The following is an 18,456-nucleotide window of genomic DNA, read 5'->3' as shown; positions in this document are numbered from 1 at the left end:
AGTGCCCCCCCCCCCCGCCACCGCTCGCCGCAACTAGAGAAAGCCCTCACACAGAAACGAAAACCGAACACAGCCGAAAATAAATAAATAAATAAATTAATTAAAATTAAAAAAAAACCCTGAGGTACAGTCGATTTACAATATTTTGTAAGTTTCAGGTGTATAACCTAGTGATTCACAATATTTAAAAGTTTTACTCCATTTATAGTTATTATAAAATATTGGCTCTATTCCCTGTGCTATGCAGTATATCCTTGTAGCTTATTTCTGAACTTTTGACAACACTTAATCTTCAAACCCACAGGAGGTAGATATCACTATTCCCTTTTTACTTTGAGGAAACCGAGGCTTACAGAGATTAAATAATTTGCTCAAAGTACCACAGCTGTGAGCCTGTGCTCTTGACCACAGTTCAATCCTAGTTTCCTTAATTGCCAAGCAGGAATAAGGGTATACAAGGTTGAAAAGGTCAAAGTAGACAGTGAGCTCCTTGAAAGAATAACTGTGCCTCCTTCATCTTTGTGCTCTCTTGGCAGAGAACTGAACATAGGATGCTCAGGTTTCATTGACTAATGGACAGAAAATAACGTTTTAGACTGATGAGTGTTGTGCTAATGTAAGGTATAATTAATTTTACACTTCCTGCAGTTTTGTGTTATGACCCTTGAGCTGGATGGAAAAGTTTTCATCATTGGTCCTTTCTGTCTGTTATCTGAGTTTCCTTTCTTTGGACTTTATGTAGTTCCTTACTGTGTATCTTGGGAGGCTTAGGGTACAATGAGGATGTATTGGGGTTTAACACAAGAATAAGACGGCGTCTTGCTTGCTCATTCCAAATCCTTCCTCAAGCGGCTCAGTATTTGTTGGCCTTTTTGTCCCCAAGAGAACATTAGGTGTCAGTGGCTTCAGGACAGAGTTGACAAAGAGGCGTAGATTCCTTTTCTAAATTCACTATTAAATTGTAGCTTATATAATACTTCATTTATTCTGTATCTAAGCTTAATGTGTCTTCTGAATAAATGTCCCTTATTAAAAACAAAATTATAAACTTTTACAGAAACATCATTTTTTGAGCTGGAAACCTGAAGATCATCCTCTTTCTCTCTGCTCCCTATAAGTGACACATCAAGACGTGTCAGTTCGTTTTTCCAAAGATCCCCAAATTGTATCCCTTCCTTCCCATTCCCACTGCTGTTTCAGACCTTTAACACCAGGATTATTTCAGAAGCCCCTTTGCTGGGTTCCCTGCCTTTTGGCTTTGCCCCACTAATACATCTTACACACAGCAGCCAAAGCCCTCCTCCCAAAATATTACAAGATATTGCCATGAAGTATTAAATGGCTTCACTTTGCCCATTAAAGTCCCAAATCACTTGGCCTGGGCTTGAAGGCCCTTCATCATTGACCACTCACTGACTTCTCCAGCCTGATTTCTTATTATTTTATTATCCAAGCCTTAAATGTGGCACCAGCATTCCCACTTCCAGACCTCTGCCCAAGCTAGTCTTTTTCCTTGCAATGCTTTTCCAAACTTCGCCCATGTCCTTGTTCCAGCTCCTTCAGAAAACCTCTCTACTCTTCCTGTCTACAGTAGACTCTCTCCCCTTCTCTCTTCTTGGTCTTTAATTCAGTGCCACCTTCCATCGTTGTCTAACTGCTTGTGTCAGATTTTCTTCTCACCGAGATTGTTAACAGCCCATGTTAGGGACCATGTCCTAATTCTGTTCAGTTCAACATTCACACGGCCTGTTCCAAACCAGAACCTGAACAGAGGGAGCTTCCAGTGTAATCTCGAGCAATTTAACCTTTCCATAAACTTCAGCTTGGTTGGTATGAGGGTAAATGGAGGTTGTTGAAGCAGTTTCTCGAATGTGAAGTCCTTTGTAATGTCTGGCAAAGAGTAAACTCTCAATTAACATTAATGAGTAGGCCGTGTGTAAATCTGAGTGATTTGTTTGCCTGCCTTTCTTTTAGATCCCAAGGGTAAGGGCCTGCCCACCATTTACGTTATCCCTCCCACCCCACCCCTTAATGCCTAACACGCTGCCTGGCACGTAGTAGGAGGCTCAACAAACGCTCATTGAATGAATCAGTTCAGCTATGAAGTCTGTGGTAGCCCACGAAGAGGAGAAACCCTGGCAAGAACTGAAGAGGACCGAGGAGGAAGAAACGACGCCAGAGGGAGCAAGAACCCGTTCTCTCCGGATCTCGCGAGAGTTCCCTAGCGCTCCGAGTCTTTGTGCTTTCGGCTTCTGGCGGAAGCGTGGGGCGGGAAAAAAGAGCGCTGCCTCGCCTTTGGCGTAGGAGTTGCTTCCGGGTTGCGCGCCCGGAAGCAGGAAGTTGTCGGTCTATACTCCACGCCCGGCAGTTTTCTGTCCCCGAGTCGGGAGGAGCCCGAGGGGGCGCGGGCTCCGCATGTGAGTGACTGGGGCCCGAGGCCGGGAGGGGGGAGGCAGCTTCGTGACAGCCTCGTCACCGCACCCGTCTATGGCATCCTCGCGCAGCCCACCTTTTGGGGCCACTGCCACTCCTGCCCCTGCGCTGGCCCCTTTTCTGAGCCTTTGGCGTTTTGCAGACTGACGGCATCCTCCTGCAACTCCCCCGGAGTCGATTCCCTTGTGACTTTTCCTCTTTTTTTTCCTTGGCTCTGCCGGGGAGCGCAAAGCGAGTTCTACGCTAATTGAACTTGTTTCGCGGGCGTCACAGCAATGTCCAACACAGCGGTGCTAGCGAAGTCCAGATTTCACTGCCCTTTTGACAGATCTCTTATTTTTTTTCTTTTTGGTAGGTTGAGAGTGGATTCCCCGCCCCCCTCCGAAACATCTTTTTCTAATAATTGTTAGGGAGAGAATGTTTTTTTAAAGTGTGATCTTGGTATATGGTAGACATGGCATCTCGGATTTCAGAAAGGAATATGACTTGTTTTATTAACCCAAGTAAATGAGCTGTTTGTAATCTCCTTTTAGAACAAGGAAATTTGCCTGCCTCGTGTTCCGCGTAGTATTTTAAGACCATTAACCCTGCAAGCTACACTTTTTCTGGTCTAAGAGCCTGCATAGCCTTGGTATTCACCAGTATACTTCTTTTAAAGTATTTGGTCGTCTCCTTATAATAGAGACTATTCCCAGATACTTATTATTCTGGCTTTTTGTGTTTGCTCACTTAGTTGTTCCCATGATAAAATGTTCTTTGGGCATCTCTCCCTTAATAAGTTTGCTTATTTGAGTTTGAGTTATCACAGTTTCCCTCTAAGGAACAACATGACTTAACCAAATTTAGCTTTGCTACATTGAAGTTTTGACTGAAGTTCACATCGCCCAGCTTGAATACCACAGGCCCTGTTTGCCCTTTCTGCTTTGGACCAAAACAATTTTCAAGACCCAGTTTGAATCCCTATTCTTCCACAGCTGCTCTAAAACTCCACAAAAAATATCCAAGTGTAAAGTTCCTAACTTGCTCACCTAAACTCTCATTAGGCTGATGTATTTCTTAAAAATAAGAAGAAAAAGTAAAATAAATGAACCATTACTTACATCAAATTAGTTTGAGAACACAATGATCACTTTAGGTCCTTTCTATAAATTTGTTCAACAGACACTGATACGGTTCCGTGTCTCTGAGGTGAATTTCCATGTCTGTTATTTGTGTTGTTATTTTCTCCACTTATCTCTGCTTTCAAGAAACAATTTAGGGCCTCCCTGGTGGCGCAAGTGGTTGAGAGTCCGCCTGCCGATGCAGGGGATACGGGTTCGTGCCCCGGTCTGGGAGGATCCCATATGCCGCGGAGCGGCTGGGCCCGTGGGCCGTGGCCGCTGAGCCTGCGCGTCCGGAGCCTGTGCTCCGCAACGGGGGAGGCCACAACAGTGAGAGGCCCGCATACCGCAAAAAAAAAAAAAAAAAAAAAAAAAGAAACAATTTAGTGTGAGAGGAAATCAAGGAAGTAGATGTAATACAAAATGATAGAGTTGTGTTTAAGGTTCATAGGGCAAAAATGAAGGTTGGGATAGCGTTCAGTCATTGGACAAAGCACTGGGGGCTAGGTTTTGTAAGCAAAGTAAATTATGTGTACAAGAGCAAAAAGATGTGAAATAGTGAAATAGTATGGCAATGAAAACTGTGGGGAGGAATGGGAAATGAGACTGAACAGGTAGGCAGTAACTAGATCATAAAGGGCCATGCTAAGTAATTTGGAGTTCATCTTATAATAATTATTAAGTATTTAATTTGAGTATTGAGACAGATGTTTTCAATACATCACCTTATAATCCCTTAACAACATGGTTGGAAAGACACAATTATCCTCATTTTATAAATGAAAACTCTGAGGCTTAAAGAGGGTAAACAGTGACTCATGGCTATGCAGTAGATGGAGAATCCAGTATTTGCATTCAGCTTTTTCTAACTCTGGTGCCTGTGTTCATAACCACCATGCTAAATTGTTCCCTAGCAGGGCATGGGAAGTCAAGGAGGGTGCTTTAAATAGATGAGCAATGTGCACCAATTTGTGTTTTAGAAAAATAACTTGTAGAGGATGGATCAGAAAGGAGAAAGAGGATTGGAAATAGAGAGATTAAATATATCTTTGTGATGGTCTGTGGGAGAGATGTTGACGGCCTTGACTGCCGCTTAGGTAGAGCTGAAGAGGAGGTGATGAATGTGAGAGCTATACAGGATGTAGAATTGAGGATTTGGTGATTGGTTCCTTAGTGGGGATGAAGAAGCAGGAGGAGAGGTTTTAAATTTGGAGAACTGGTGTTTCCGCTAATTAAGAAAAGGAATATAATAGGAGAAATGGTTTGCAGGGGAAAATAATAAGTCAGTTAGGAACACATTACATATAGGGGACTATAGGAAATTTGGGCCAGGGTGTCTGGTAGGTAGTTAGATAGATGGGTCTTGAGTTTCGGAAAGAGTTCTAGACTGGAGAAGAGATTTGGAAATCACTAATAGCTGGTGGTTAAAGCCATGGAGGGAATGAGATGGTCAAGGACAACCGTGATGAATACCAACATTCTGGGACATAGACTCAGAAGAGAACAAGAGAATTATGCCAAGGTTTGAGAGCCCTTGAGGGAGATAATGGGTAGCAATGGCAGCTGCTGCAGAGAGGTCAGATAAGGTGTTAACTGAAAAAACGTCCTTTGGACTTGGCATGTGTAGAAAGCCTTTGGTGACCTTAGTGAGAGCAGTATCAGTGGCATGAGGGGGTCAGAAATGAATGGTGACCTGAGAAACAAGAAGGTGAAGTGATACTTTTTTTTTTTTTTTTTTTGCGTTATGCGGGCCTCTCACTGTTGTGGCCTCTCCCGTTGCGGAGCATAGGCTCCGGACGCGCAGGCTCAGCGACCATGGCTCACGAGCCCAGCCACTCCGCGACAGGTGGCATTTTCCCGCACCGGGGCACGAACCCGTGTCCCCTGCATTGGCAGGCGGACTCTCAACCACTGTGCCACCAGGGAAGCCCGATACTTTTTTTTTTATTTTTAAGGGAGCTTGACTCTGAAGGGAGGAAGAGTATGAGCTCTGGAAATCTGAAGAGGAAGGATTTTTTTTTTTCATGGTAGAAACTAGAAGTGGTGAAGATAGGAATAAGTAGAAATATGTTTAAAGATGTGGGGATTCCTGCTTCAAATATGTCAATGTCATAAAAGGCCAGGAAAAAACCAAACAAACCACACCAGCATCTATTGTAGATTTAAGTAGACCAAAGAGACATGACAGCTCACTGTGATAATGTGATCATTGGTTGGATCCTAGACTTCTAAAAAGTTATATGGCTTGCCTTTCTTTCTTTCTTTCTTTCTTTCTTTTTTTGGACCTTTGGGGAAATTTGACTGTGGACTAGATATTAGGTGATGTTAGAGAATTATTCATTTTAATAGCTATGATTCTGGAACAGAATCATCCCAGTTGAGATTCCAGTGTTCCACAGCAATGTCTCCTAATTGTGGGGTGTGTTTGTAATTAGCAGGGAAGAGGTTTGAAATCTTCTGCACCTGGGTCCCATTCCCAAGGTTCTGGCAATCCAAGGTGGTGCATGATACCTTGATTTTTGCAGCTCTGCAAGTGATTCTGCCTGTGCCCTTGCAGGTATAAGCCACTGTTAAGAGTCAAGCTCGCTCATCGGAACTTCCCTCTGTGGCAAAGCTCATTTCTGCCAGAGTTGGACCTTCTTTCTGGAGGTAAAGGGGTTGCCATCAAGCTTCAGCTGATTTCACTCAGTCTAAATGAATATACTTGATGCTTAGCTATGACTTTGTGTTTTTTTTTTTTTAAGGGACAAGGTTTTTGTTTTTGTTTTTAATACAAACTGTCATGTTGAGGGTTGACTTTCAGCAGATTGCAGCAAGGGAGCTGCTCTATAGTCTGACCTAAAGGGACAAGATTTTTTTTGTCGTTTAATTAACATCGTAGCCACTAGATGCCAGTAGTACCCTCAAGTGACAATCACAAATGTCTCCAGACTTTCCAAATATCCCCTCAGGGGCAGAGTTGCCCCCAGTTGAGAACCACTGATCTTACCAAAGGCGAAAGGAAGGCTTATTATCAAGACCTCCATGTGCTCTTGAAAAGTTCACTAAATTATTAGTAACTACCCTTCTGATAACTTGAGAAATGTGTCAGAATCTCGGAGAAGAAGGATGTACAGCTTGCAAAAATGTATGTATTCAGTATCATATTATCATTGTGTACTTGAATTTAAAAAAAAACCTATTTGCAACACAAACTGGGAGTTTAATGAGATTTTTATGTGTATCAGAAGTGGGCAGAGGTTTACAAAGATTGTGAAATAGTCTTCAAAACCTATGATAGTTGGTTCTCCTTTTAGCCTCACCTGCACTTCTTTCCCCTTCACGGTGCCCCTAAGTGCACACCAATGTGACATTCTCTTCTCCCTGAGGATACCTACAGGTGCCCCCATCTCTCAAATCTTTAAAGTTTTTTACTGGAATTTTTTTCTAGAATTCCCACAGCTTTCCTTTTCTGGTCCTCTACTGAGTTTTAATGGATTTTGACTGGGTATTGTCGGATAATTTATTGTAGCTTGCTTGCTTGCTTGGAATATCTTTGTTCATATAAACAGGAAAATGCTGTGTCTCTGGAATCACTGGTCACAAAAGCAAGATGTGAAAAATATTGTAATAAGTTATTGCTTTATTCTTTTTCCAGGAATCATTGTAGTCGATCACTTTCCAGTTTCCAACCACTCATTTGTGATAATCAAGGGACACGGTGTTATGGTTTTGGAACTGCCTGCTCAGAATAGGAAAATACTTGGTAAGGGAGGCAGTGTGCATAAAGATTAAAAGCACCAGCCCTGAAGTCAGGCACACTTGTGTTCACATCCTGGCGAGTTATGAAACCTTTCTGAGCCTTAGTTTCCACATCTGTGAAATGGGATTAATCACACTTACCTTATGGGATTGCTGTGACGATTTACTGAGATAATGTTTCTGCAGTGCTTAGCACAACACCTGACATATCAGATGGCATAACAAGAAATGGTAATATAGGAGTGCAATTGGACATAAGGCTTTAACTTCTAATGTATTGAATTTTTTCTGCTTCCTGAAATATTCATACACTCCTAGAATTTTAGAGCTAGAGGAAACTTGAAAAATTTTCTGGTTCAATCCTCTTATCTTTTGGATGAGGAAATAGACCAAGTGACTTAGCCAAAATCATAGCAGTGAATGTAATAAATGCCACAACGGGATAAGTTCAGATTCTGTAAGTACACATTTTACAACATCTTTATTGAGATATAATTTCTATGCCATGAAATTCACCATGAAATTCATTATAAAGTATACAATTCAGTGGTTTTTATATATTCACAAAGTTGTGCAACCATCACCACAATTTGTTTTGAACAATTTTGTCACTCCAGGAAGAAACCCTATATTAACAAGTCACTCCGCATTCCTCCCCACCCCCTCCCCTAGGCAACCCCTAATGAATCTATTTTCTGTCTCTATAGATTTGCCTATCCTTGACTTTTCATATAAATGCAGTCATGTAATACGTAGTCTTTTGTTACTGTCTTCCTTCACTTAGCATAATGTTTTCAAGGTTCATCCATGTTGTAGCATGTATCAGTACTTTATTCCTTTTTATTGTCCAATAATATTCCATGGTATGAATATTATTGATGTATGATATTATTAATATCCATTTTGTGTATCCATTTATGGACACTTGGGTTGCTTCCATTTTTGAGCTATTATGAATAATGCTGCTTAAACGTTCACGTACAAGTTTTTGTGTGGATATTTGTTTTAAATTATCGTGGGTACATACAAGTGGAATTCCTGGGTCATATGGTAACTCTACATTTGAGATTTTGAGGAACTGCCAAACTGTTTTCCAAAGCAGCTGCATCATTTTACATTCCCAGCCACAGTGTACAAGAGTTCCACTGCCAGCACTTGTTATTATCTGACTTTTTGATTATAGTCACCCCAGTGGGTGAGAAGTGGTATCTCATTGTGGTTTTGATTTACACTTCCTTGAAGGCTAATGATGTTAAACATCTTTTCATGAGTTTGTTGGCCATTTGTATATCTTCTGTGGAGAAATATCTATTCAAATACTTTGCCCATTTTTAATTGGGTATTTGTCTTTTTATAATTGAGTTGTAAGAATTCTTTATGAACTCTGAATACCTGTCCCTTAACAGATATATGATTTGTAAATATTGCCCCCCCATTCTGTAGGTTGTCATTTTACTTTCTTGATGGTATCATCTGAAGCACAAAAATTGTTAATTTTGATGTAGTCCAATTTATTTTTCTTTTGCTACTTGTGCTTTTGGTGTCATAGCTAAGAAGCCATTGCCTAATCTAGTGTTATAAAAATTTCCCCCTTTGTTTTCTTCTAAGAGTTTTACAGTTTAACTCTTAAGTTTAGGTCTTTTATCCATTTTGAGTTAATTTCTGTGGTATAAGGAAGCATCCAACTTCATTCTTTTGCGTGTGGATATGCAGTTGTCCCAGCACCATTTGTGGAAAATACACATTTTATTTTATTTGGCCACGCCACACAGCTTGTGGGATCTCACTTCCCCGACCAGGGATTGAACCTGGGCCCTTGGCAGTGAAAGTGCTGAGTCCCAACCACTGGACCGCCAGGGAATTCCCAAAACTACACATTTTAAAATAGAGTTTTCACCATCCTTTTACCTGAACCTTGAAATGAAGGCCTTTGTGGTCTTAAAAAAACAGTTTGAGGGCCTCCCTGGTGGCGCAGTGGTTGAGAGCCCGCCTGCCGATGCAGGGGATACGGGTTCGTGCCCCGGTCTGGGAGGATCCCATATGCCGCGGAGCGGCTGGGCCCGTGAGCCGTGGCCGCTGGGCCTGCGCATCCGGAGCCTGCGCATCCGGAGCCTGCGCATCCGGAGCCTGTGCTCCGCAACGGGGGAGGCCACAACAGTGAGAGGCCCGCATACCACACACACACACACACAAAAAAAAAACAGTTTGAGCAACAGCAGAGAGTTTGGAGAAAGGTTGTGTCCTCTTTAATGTGGGGTTCCTCCCTCCCCCAATCCCCAAAGTCTAGATTACCTGCCTGTTAATCCACCATTAGAAGTCTGATTCTGATTTAGTTGGTCTTGGGTTGGGGCCCTGGTGTGAGCATTCATTAAAAGCCCTCTAGGTAATTCTAATGTGCAGGCACAGTTAAGAACTAGTGAAGTAAAAGGTTAATAGTCAGAAAGAGGACCAAAGGGAAGGAGTCATTAGAGGAGGCATTGTTAGAAGAGGAGCTATGCCATGTGTGCTGGTTTGTGGCAGTGCAGACCTCTTCCTCTGCTGGAGCTTCATGACTGTTGTCCTCTGTTCTACAGGGGGCAGCATCTCCTTACTGAGGAAATAGTTGTACCTTGTCAGTGCTTTTTGATCTTAGCAACACCTTGGGGATGAAATATGTGAAATAAGAGTACCCTCTGCAATGTAAAAGCAAGAAAATAACAACAACAACAAAACCCAACCAACAGAAGAGAGCATAGATACCAAGCACTGCTTTTCCTCCTATAAATGAAGAAGAACATTGTTCTGTAGCACAGCACTTTTTAAAAAGAACTTTTTAATTTCATTTTACAAATGATACAGAGAATTCTATTTTGCCTTTAGTTTTTGTCTTTTATTCTGTGGCCACTGTGAAACATGATACAGAGAATTCTATTTTGCCTTTAGTTTTTGCCTTTAATTCTATGGCCACTGTGAAGCAATCTGGCTTTAAAATAACTGTGAGAACGCAAATTGAATTTTGAAATGAGTTATAGATCTTAGGCCTTTAAGTATGTAAAATAGAAACAGAATGCTCTTTATTGTCTGAGATTGTATTTGCAGAAAAGCATGAGGACTGCAACCTGCTAAGTCTGAAGCACTACCATGCTATGGTTTTGTGTTGTCTGAAATTCTTGGTCTGTCAGGAACAAAGCATATCAATGTGTTCCTCAGTAAATCTTGCCTTCAGTGATAAGTTCCTCCCCTTGTGTTGCTAAAAGGTTCATCTTATGTGAAAGGAAAGAAATAATTGATCAGCAACACTTTCCATATTCCATTTCTTTTTATTTTAGTAAATTACCAGTAGCAGATCTCCTGTGACTGGTTTCAGAAATCATTTTGGATGGACCTAGTGTTTCTGAGTCCCATTAGGGATTTATTATGCTCTGGACAGGTATTCCTCAAAGTGTTTGGGAACCAGTGCTGGCCTGTGAACCATTTATTACTAGCCCACAATTAAAAAACACTTAAAAACTTGTATTGCATCTTGACATTGTCTCAATGTATTCATTGTGTTTTACAGAAGAATTGTTCCTTCCCCACAGGTGGTCAAAAAGCTGGTCAATAAGCACTGTTCTAAAGGAAGTAACTTTGTGGAGGAAGTAGTTTAAAGAAACCATCTTTCTTTTTGCATTCATTTTCTTTCTCTCTCAGGGATTTTGTATTAGAAGACATGGATCTTGCTGCTAATGAGCTCAGCATTTATGACAAACTTTCAGAGACTGTTGATTTGGTAAGACAGACGGGCCATCAGTGTGGCATGTCAGAGAAAGCAATTGAAAAATTTATCAGACAGCTGCTGGAAAAGAATGAACCTCAGAGGGGGCCACCCCAGTATCCCCTCCTTCTAGCTGTGTACAAGGTAAAAATGTGTTCTGACTTGGAAATAGCTTAGAGCACAAACTCTTCAACATTCTCCCCAAATATTAATGTTGACTGATTCCACCACTGAGCCTTGGTTTTTCTATGAATAAATTGGCCTTTACTCTTTGTTACTTTGTTAGGATGTGTTATTAGCAAATTTGACTACTTTGTTAAATGTTCTAGATGAAAGCTATGTATTTATCGTTAACTGTATCTGTGTGTGTATATATATATATATATATATATATATATATATTTTTTTTTTTTTTTTTTTTTTTTTTTTTTTGCGGTACACGGGCCCCTCACTGCCGTGGCCTCTCCCGTTGCGGAGCACAGGCTCCAGACGCGCAAGCTAAGCGGCTATGGCTCACGGGCCCAGCCGCTCCGCGGCATGTGGGATCTTCCCGGACCGGGGCACGAACCCACGTCCCCTGCATCCGCAGGCGGACTCTCAACCGCTGCGCCACCAGGGAAGCCCTCTGTGTATATTTTTAAATGATGGGCATAGCCCCTGGTCTGTATGATAAAAGTTTGGTGAGCCTTGCAGTCCTCACAGTTCTCAAGCTTTAAATGCTTTCAGAAGTGAATGTCAATGGCTTGTTTATGAAAATGGATTAGTTCTTAAAGCACACTGGAAATAGTAGAAGATGCCTGTTTTTTTTCCTTGGCCTAAAAGTATTTTGTTTGCTGTGACAATTATTAATCCATTTCCTGTCTTTCCTTGTAGGTCCTCGTAACCCTGGGATTAATCTTGCTCACTGCCTACTTTGTGATTCAACCTTTCAGCCCATTACCACCTGAACCAGTGCTTTCTGGAGCTCATACCTGGCGCTCACTCATTCATCACATCCGGCTGATGTCTTTGCCCATTACCAAGAAGTATATGCCAGAAAATAAGGGAGTTCCTCTGCATGGGGGTGATGCAGACAGACCCTTTCCAGGTAGAATACTGCATTTGTTATTTATTAGATACGGCTTTCTTGGCAGTATATCATGAGAAAGGAAATAACATTTACTGACATCTAATGAGAGACACTTTCCCTATGTTGTCTCATTTAATTCAATCCTCAGTGAAACTCTATGGGATGGGTTTTATTACCCCGTTTTGCAGATTGAGAAACTGAGGCTCAGGATTAAGAAGCTTGTCAGAGAAACACACCAGGTGGAGCCAAATTCAAGCCCCCTGATTATAAAACATATGTGATGGGGATGAGTGTTTTTGCTCATAGGAGGGATTTGAGTGTATCTTACTCTACTGTTTTCTCTCCTGTGATCCCTATCCATAATAGATATTTTAATAAATAGCTATTGGTTTATTGAAAGCATCTGAGTCCATATCCTCTAATAGTCCTTAGCCTGTTGGCTAGGTTTTCTTCTAGGTATATCCCTCTCTTTCAACTGAGTCTTTTCTCTGTTTCACAGTTCACTATGTAGTGCTCCTAAGTATGCAATTTTGCCAATAAGTTGAATTTAAGAAGCACTGAAATTTAGTAACAATGCATCAATGGTAGCATAGGAATTCCTGGTCCGATAGACTATTTGAGGAGTTCCCTTTTTATTTTTATTTATTTATTTTTTTTTTTTCGGTACGCGGGCCTCTCACTGTTGTGGCCTCCCCCGTTGCGGAGCACAGGCTCCGGACGCGCAGGCCCAGCGGCCATGGCTCACGGGCCCAGCCGCTCCGCGGCATATGGGATCCCCCCAGACCGGGGCACGAACCCGTATCCCCTGCATCGGCAGGCGGACTCTCAACCACTGCGCCACCAGGGAGGCCCTGAGGAGTTCCCTTTTGAGAATAGTGTAATGTAGTAAGATTCAAAATTTACTTTTGAGAAAGAATAAGGGGATATTATTTGGGGATTTTATTTTATTCATTTATTATTGTTTTATCTTAGTGTTTATCTTATTTGCCTGTATGAAGGAATATGTAAGTTAATATCACAAATGGATTATAGAACTTTCTGTGTAACTGTGTTCTGAAACCTTTAGGCTTCAGCATAACTGTTGAGGAAGTATGTTTTCTCTTCAGTGTTTTCAAAAAATACTTAGCAGTTGAAACTAAGCTTTATAATCATAATGCTCCTCTTTAAGCCAAGACCTAATCAGTCATAAAAATCTTCACTTGGTTTGGGTCTCCTTTGAAAGCTATTTTTATACACTTGAGAAAATCATGGAAAGGTTTCGAGAATTATATCAAAATCAGAGGAAGGGAACATTGTAAAACAAAAACCCAGTCTCGTGTAAGTTGTTTTAAAAAATCAACTTATGTATTTAAACATTTAAATTCCAAATATATAACTTTCTTGTATTTACTGGGGAGGTTGTTTTTGAAACAACAAAGCTCAAACAAATGAAGTTTCCAACTCCTATCAGGAAGGTCCAGAGCATGTAGGGAAAGAGCCAGAGAAACGTGTCAGGCCAGCCTGTGCTGCTGCTTCGGATGCATCAGCCTCCTGTCCTGTCCTCCCCTCACAGCCTCCCTAAAGTCATTTTCTACTCTTTGGCACATGAGATGAAGTCAACAATTTTTAGGACCAGGTTGATGGCACCTTCTCTCTTCCCATCTTATAAAGTACATCTCCACAGACTGTTAAGTTAAGCAATAATAGTCAATGGACAGTGATTGCTCATTCTGTGTATCGGAGTTTAAAAAGTCAAGAAACATAGGTGTCTTGTCAACAAACCAGGTTGTTTGGCCACTCCAAATGAATATTTTGCCTTGCAGATGGAAATAAAAATGAGTCCTTAGAGCTCACTTGTAAAGAGAGAGCATTGGAAGGGTGTGGTTTTAGGTCTTTAATGTTGTTGATTCTGCTTTTACTTGTAAATGGAGATACTGCACCCTATTTTCCTATGTGTGATAATTCTGGGAAGCTGTAGACATGTAAAACTAACAGCATTTTGCATAACACTTGGAAGGAAACTTAAGAATGCATAATAATGTAAGTGGTGAATAGAAACATTGGGGAGAACTAGGTATAAGAAGGGCAAACTGCTGGGCCTGAAAGAGGGCCAGAAAAGTAAAAAATATATAAATCATTCCTATTGTCATGGTACCCCAAAGCAGCTGCCTTTCAGTTAGGACTACTTAGCAATACCTTTAAAGTAAATGTCGAGGGAGGATGTAAAGTGAATGTAGCTCTCATGGGAAAGCCCTTCAGCGAATTGTTTCCTTAAGGGCTGGCCTAAAGCTCCCGCCTAAAGCCTACCCCAAAGCAGCTGCCTTTCAGTTAGGTCTTTCAGCTGCCTTTCATCTGATCTTTACAATATCCCTATGCAGTAGGTTCTGGTTTTATATCTGTTTTACAGATGAAGACACTGAAGTAGAGTGAGATTAGCTCACTTGCCTGATCTAATAAGGCTAGTTAGTCATTGAACCATGATTTGAACCTAGGCTGCCCATCTTCAGAGTCTGAGCTCTTAACCTCTGATAGGAGTAGTTTGTAGCTACATGGTATACCTGAAGAGTCTAGCTTTAAGTTTGATTTTGGAGTTCAACCCTTTCTTTCAGGTCACCAGATGCCTTCTCTCTCAGCTCCCTAGTCCCCGAAGAAATAAGGTTCTTTCTGGCTGGTACTGCACGTCCAAAAATAAATGGTCCTCCAAGCCATTGGCCCTTTAGCAGTTTCCTGAGCTAGTCTTTTCCTAGGCATTCAGCCCAGCTCATCCTCCCAGCCTGCACCCTTATAGGTAAGGTTTGACTTACTGTTTGACAAAGTCCTTTCTCTTATTAACCTGCAGTTTTCTCTTCACATTCACATTCTTAGTTCTTACCCACCCCCGCCCCTGGCCTCATATCTTTATATCTGCTTTGACCCTGCCAGCCACCCTCTTGGCTTTCACCCTTCCGTGGAATCATTGAGTTTTAGAGCTCAAAAGGAACTTTATAGAGTTGATCTGGTACATACCCCTGTTTTGTAAAGAGGAAATTGAAACCAGGAGAGGTGAAATAGCTTGCTTACCCAGCTAAATGTGACAGACTAGCACTTGAACCTTAGTTTCTTTACTCTAGTCTAGCACATTACATTTACTGCCTGCTGCCTCTGCCCTCATTCAAGCCGGGTTCCAGAATGGTAGGCCCAACTATCTTGTTTACTTGGGGCATTTATAATTTGTAATTGTAACATCCATATATACTGAGGAGGCCTGGGACAGTTCTCACATACAATGAGAAGCTGCATCCTGTATCTGTACTGCATAATTGGAACTTTATGTACCCATGAACTTTCAAGGGAAGGTTGAAGTGGATCTACCAATATCAAGGAGTTTGGGGAATAGCAGGTCATTCACTGACTTAGAACTAAGGTAAGGACCTAATCAGAATTAGAGTCCAGGCCAGTGCTACGTGAAATGCTAGAACCTGTTTATTGACAAATAAAGGAGTAAAGTGATAACAGCTCTCTTGGGCACTTACAGTATACTTGGCACTGTGCCGTATACTGTGCCGTGTGTTCCTCAGTCTTTATGGCGGTCACGTAAGGTAGTTAATATTTTTATGTCCATTTCAAAGATGAGGAAGCTGATGAGCAAGGGGGTTGACTAACTTGCCAAAAGTCTCATATTTAGAGACAAATTTTTATACAAGGAGAACTTATAAAAATAGATGGACTCTCTGGTTTGGAATGGTTCAAACGTGTTGCTTCCTGAAGGCAAAGCTGTTGGTGAGATGATTTCTTGGGTTCCTTCCATCCCTACGGTGTACAAAAGTGGCTCTGGGCCTGTTACCATCCATGCAGGGGGCCTGGCCAAGGTCGAGACTTCACCCCTGCCTCATGCCCAGGATGCTAGAAGTGCTAAGCAAAACAAGCTGCTGGAGAGTAGCCTGATTAAATACTGAGCACGTACCAGTGAAAGTCACAGAGACTTCGTCATGGACTTCTGCAGGGTTTTCTTAGATACGTTTCTAATATGAGAAATCTAAGAAATCATGAGGTTATATTTATTTAATCCTTATTTTGAGGTTTCTCCAAGTTCAGATTACTTGTTTGATTTTTCTCGCCATGGACTTAATCCTATTGTTAAAGCTTCTGAAAAGTCAAGGTTTCATTCATTCATTCATTCATTCATTCAGTGAGTGTGTATTCAGACCCTACTGTACACCAGCAACTGTTCTCAACAGAGCAGTGAACAAAACAGTCCCCCTGCTCTTGCGGAGCTAGTCTTGGCTTTGTGCCTTTCTTCTTCTCTATCGTTTTTACCCAGAGGGAGGTTTTTTTGGTCCTGGAAAGAAATCTGTTTTTTATTTTTTTGCTTTTTGCTTTTCACCAGATTAATAGTCTGTGTAAAAGGACTCTCTCCACTTAGAATTCCAGAGTATGTTATGGTTGTCCACAGCGAGCCAGCCTGAGTGCGTTTTCTTTGTAAACAACTCTCAGGCACCAGGAAGCCTCCTGACAGTCTTGGCTCACCATTGTTCTGCAGAGTGCCCAACTTGCAGAGAAGGCTGGGCGGTTACAGTTTCTGCCTTTCTTAACTTCAAGGCTGTGTTTTGTCTGCAAGACCATTTTTTTTTTTTTTTTTTTTTCTTTTTGCGGTATGCGGGCCTCTCACTGTCGTGGCCTCTCCCGTTGCGGAGCACAGGCTCCGGACGCGCAGGCCCAGCGGGCATGGCTCACGGGCCCAGCCGCTCCGCGGCATATGGGATCCTCCCAGATCGGGGCACGAACCCGTATCCCCTGCATCGGCAGGCGGACTCTCAACCACTGCGCCACCAGGGAGGCCCTGCAAGACCATTTTTGACACCTCAGACAACAAAATGATTCCATAATCACGGTGAGAATTTGGAATACAGACCATGGCGTTTTATTGAACTCTTAAACGTGGAGTTTCACTTCTTTGTCACACCTTTTTTTAGTATGAAATAGCTAGTATAAGAAGGCTATCTTGCATAAAGGAGCCTTGGAAATCAAAAGAGTTAGGAAGTCGCTATCCAACTTCCACTGGCCTTTCTGTCTGGTGCTGGAGGAGTGGATAGAAGCAGAGGAGGACTGCAGAGAAGTGAGATGCAGCATGTTAGGTAATTGAAGAAAAGTTGTGGCCTGGGGTGGCATGGGATGGTCTGCTGTGTGCTACTGGCTGTTTTCTAGCATGGGACTTTGATCACTCTGTGGTATGTTGGCTTCAGCCAGTTGTATAGTGCACACATCAGATAAAACCTTTTCAGATAGATGGAGACCAAGTTGAAGTCTGGGCACTTCTCCTTGTTTTTGGAAATTCTATGAGAAGGGGAGAAAGAGCCCCAACTGTACACTGCCCCCTACTCACTGCCTGGCCATTCGTTAGTCCCTCAGACCAAATATAAGCACATTCTTTATCCACCTTGAGGACGAAGCCTGCAGCGAAATCAAAAGTAGCTCTTCCTCTTGCAGTGTGCTCCCCTAATTCAGATGGATGGTATAAACTACCCCTTTCCAGTGATCCTTTTTCCTCATCACTCCCCTCTTCCTTGGCTGGCCGCCAGCCTAGCCACAGTGCCTCTTCTCCTGTCGGGTACCTCTCCAGGGGCCTGCCTTCCAAGATGACTGAACTCTACATTAAAAGTTAACAATCTCAGCTTGAGTTTTCATGGTCTCCAAAGACCTTCTTTTTTGTTTTGTTAATTTAGTTTATATTGAAGCATAGTTGTTAACAATGTTGTGTTAGTTTCAGGTGTACAGCAAAGTGATTCAGTTATACATATACATATATCTATTCCGCCCCCCTCCCCTGCCATGCCGCACGGCTTGCAGGATCTTAGTTCCCTGACCAGGGATTGAACCTGGGCCCATGGCAGTTAAAATGTGGAGTCCTAACCACTGGACCATCAGGGAATTCCCTCCAAAGACATTTTTATTTGGAAAATACATAAAACATTTACATACAGGGACTTCCCTGGCGGTCCAGTGGTTAAGACTCTGTGCTTCCAATGCAGGGGGTGAGGGCTCAATCCCTAGCAGGGAACTAGGATCCCACATGCTGCGCGGCTCAACCAAAAAAAAAAACGCTTACATAACGAAAACAAAAAAAGAGGTATGAGATTTTTGATTTTTAAAAATATTCTTTTAATGAAGTGAATTTTCTCACCTCTATCCCTCTAACTCTTCCACCCAAGCAACCACTGGTAATAATTTGATATACATCTTTCTGAATTTTTCCATGGCTGTACAGATAGCTATACTTAATATCTATAAATATAAAATAGTTTTTGATTCACACATGCAAGAAAGGGCTTATGTCCATATTTTTGGCTAGACACATTGTATTAGTTTCCAAGGCTGTCGTAACAAAGTACCAAAGGCCAGGTGGGTTAAAACAATAGAAATTA

The 18,456-nt window shown here is 41.9% G+C and overlaps 1 protein-coding gene across 5 annotated transcripts in view; it reads left to right on the top strand.

Annotated features, from left to right (window-relative positions):
• The first annotated feature begins 2,330 nt into the window (after nt 1–2,330).
• C10H6orf89 (chromosome 10 C6orf89 homolog) overlaps nt 2,331–18,456 on the top strand; it is a 29,890-nt gene continuing 13,764 nt past the window's right edge. The window contains exons 1-5 of one of the 5 annotated variants that reach the window (XM_060109681.1): nt 2,443–2,784; nt 6,091–6,182; nt 7,171–7,278; nt 10,944–11,151; nt 11,881–12,094. In XM_060109681.1, coding sequence (XP_059965664.1) covers nt 10,963–11,151; nt 11,881–12,094 — 403 coding nt within the window. In that variant the 5' untranslated portion in view covers nt 2,443–2,784; nt 6,091–6,182; nt 7,171–7,278; nt 10,944–10,962. Of the gene's footprint in view, nt 2,418–2,442; nt 2,785–6,090; nt 6,183–6,238; nt 6,661–7,170; nt 7,279–10,943; nt 11,152–11,880; nt 12,095–18,456 lie in introns of those variants that run through there. The other 4 variants (XM_060109680.1, XM_060109682.1, XM_060109679.1 and 1 more) reach the window with 4 other exon arrangements.

This window comes from Mesoplodon densirostris, chromosome 10 (genome assembly GCF_025265405.1).
Source record: "Mesoplodon densirostris isolate mMesDen1 chromosome 10, mMesDen1 primary haplotype, whole genome shotgun sequence".
Lineage (NCBI taxonomy): Eukaryota > Metazoa > Chordata > Mammalia > Artiodactyla > Ziphiidae > Mesoplodon > Mesoplodon densirostris.
Note: the sequence above shows the minus strand (reverse complement) of the source record. Positions and strands in the feature narration are given on the sequence as shown.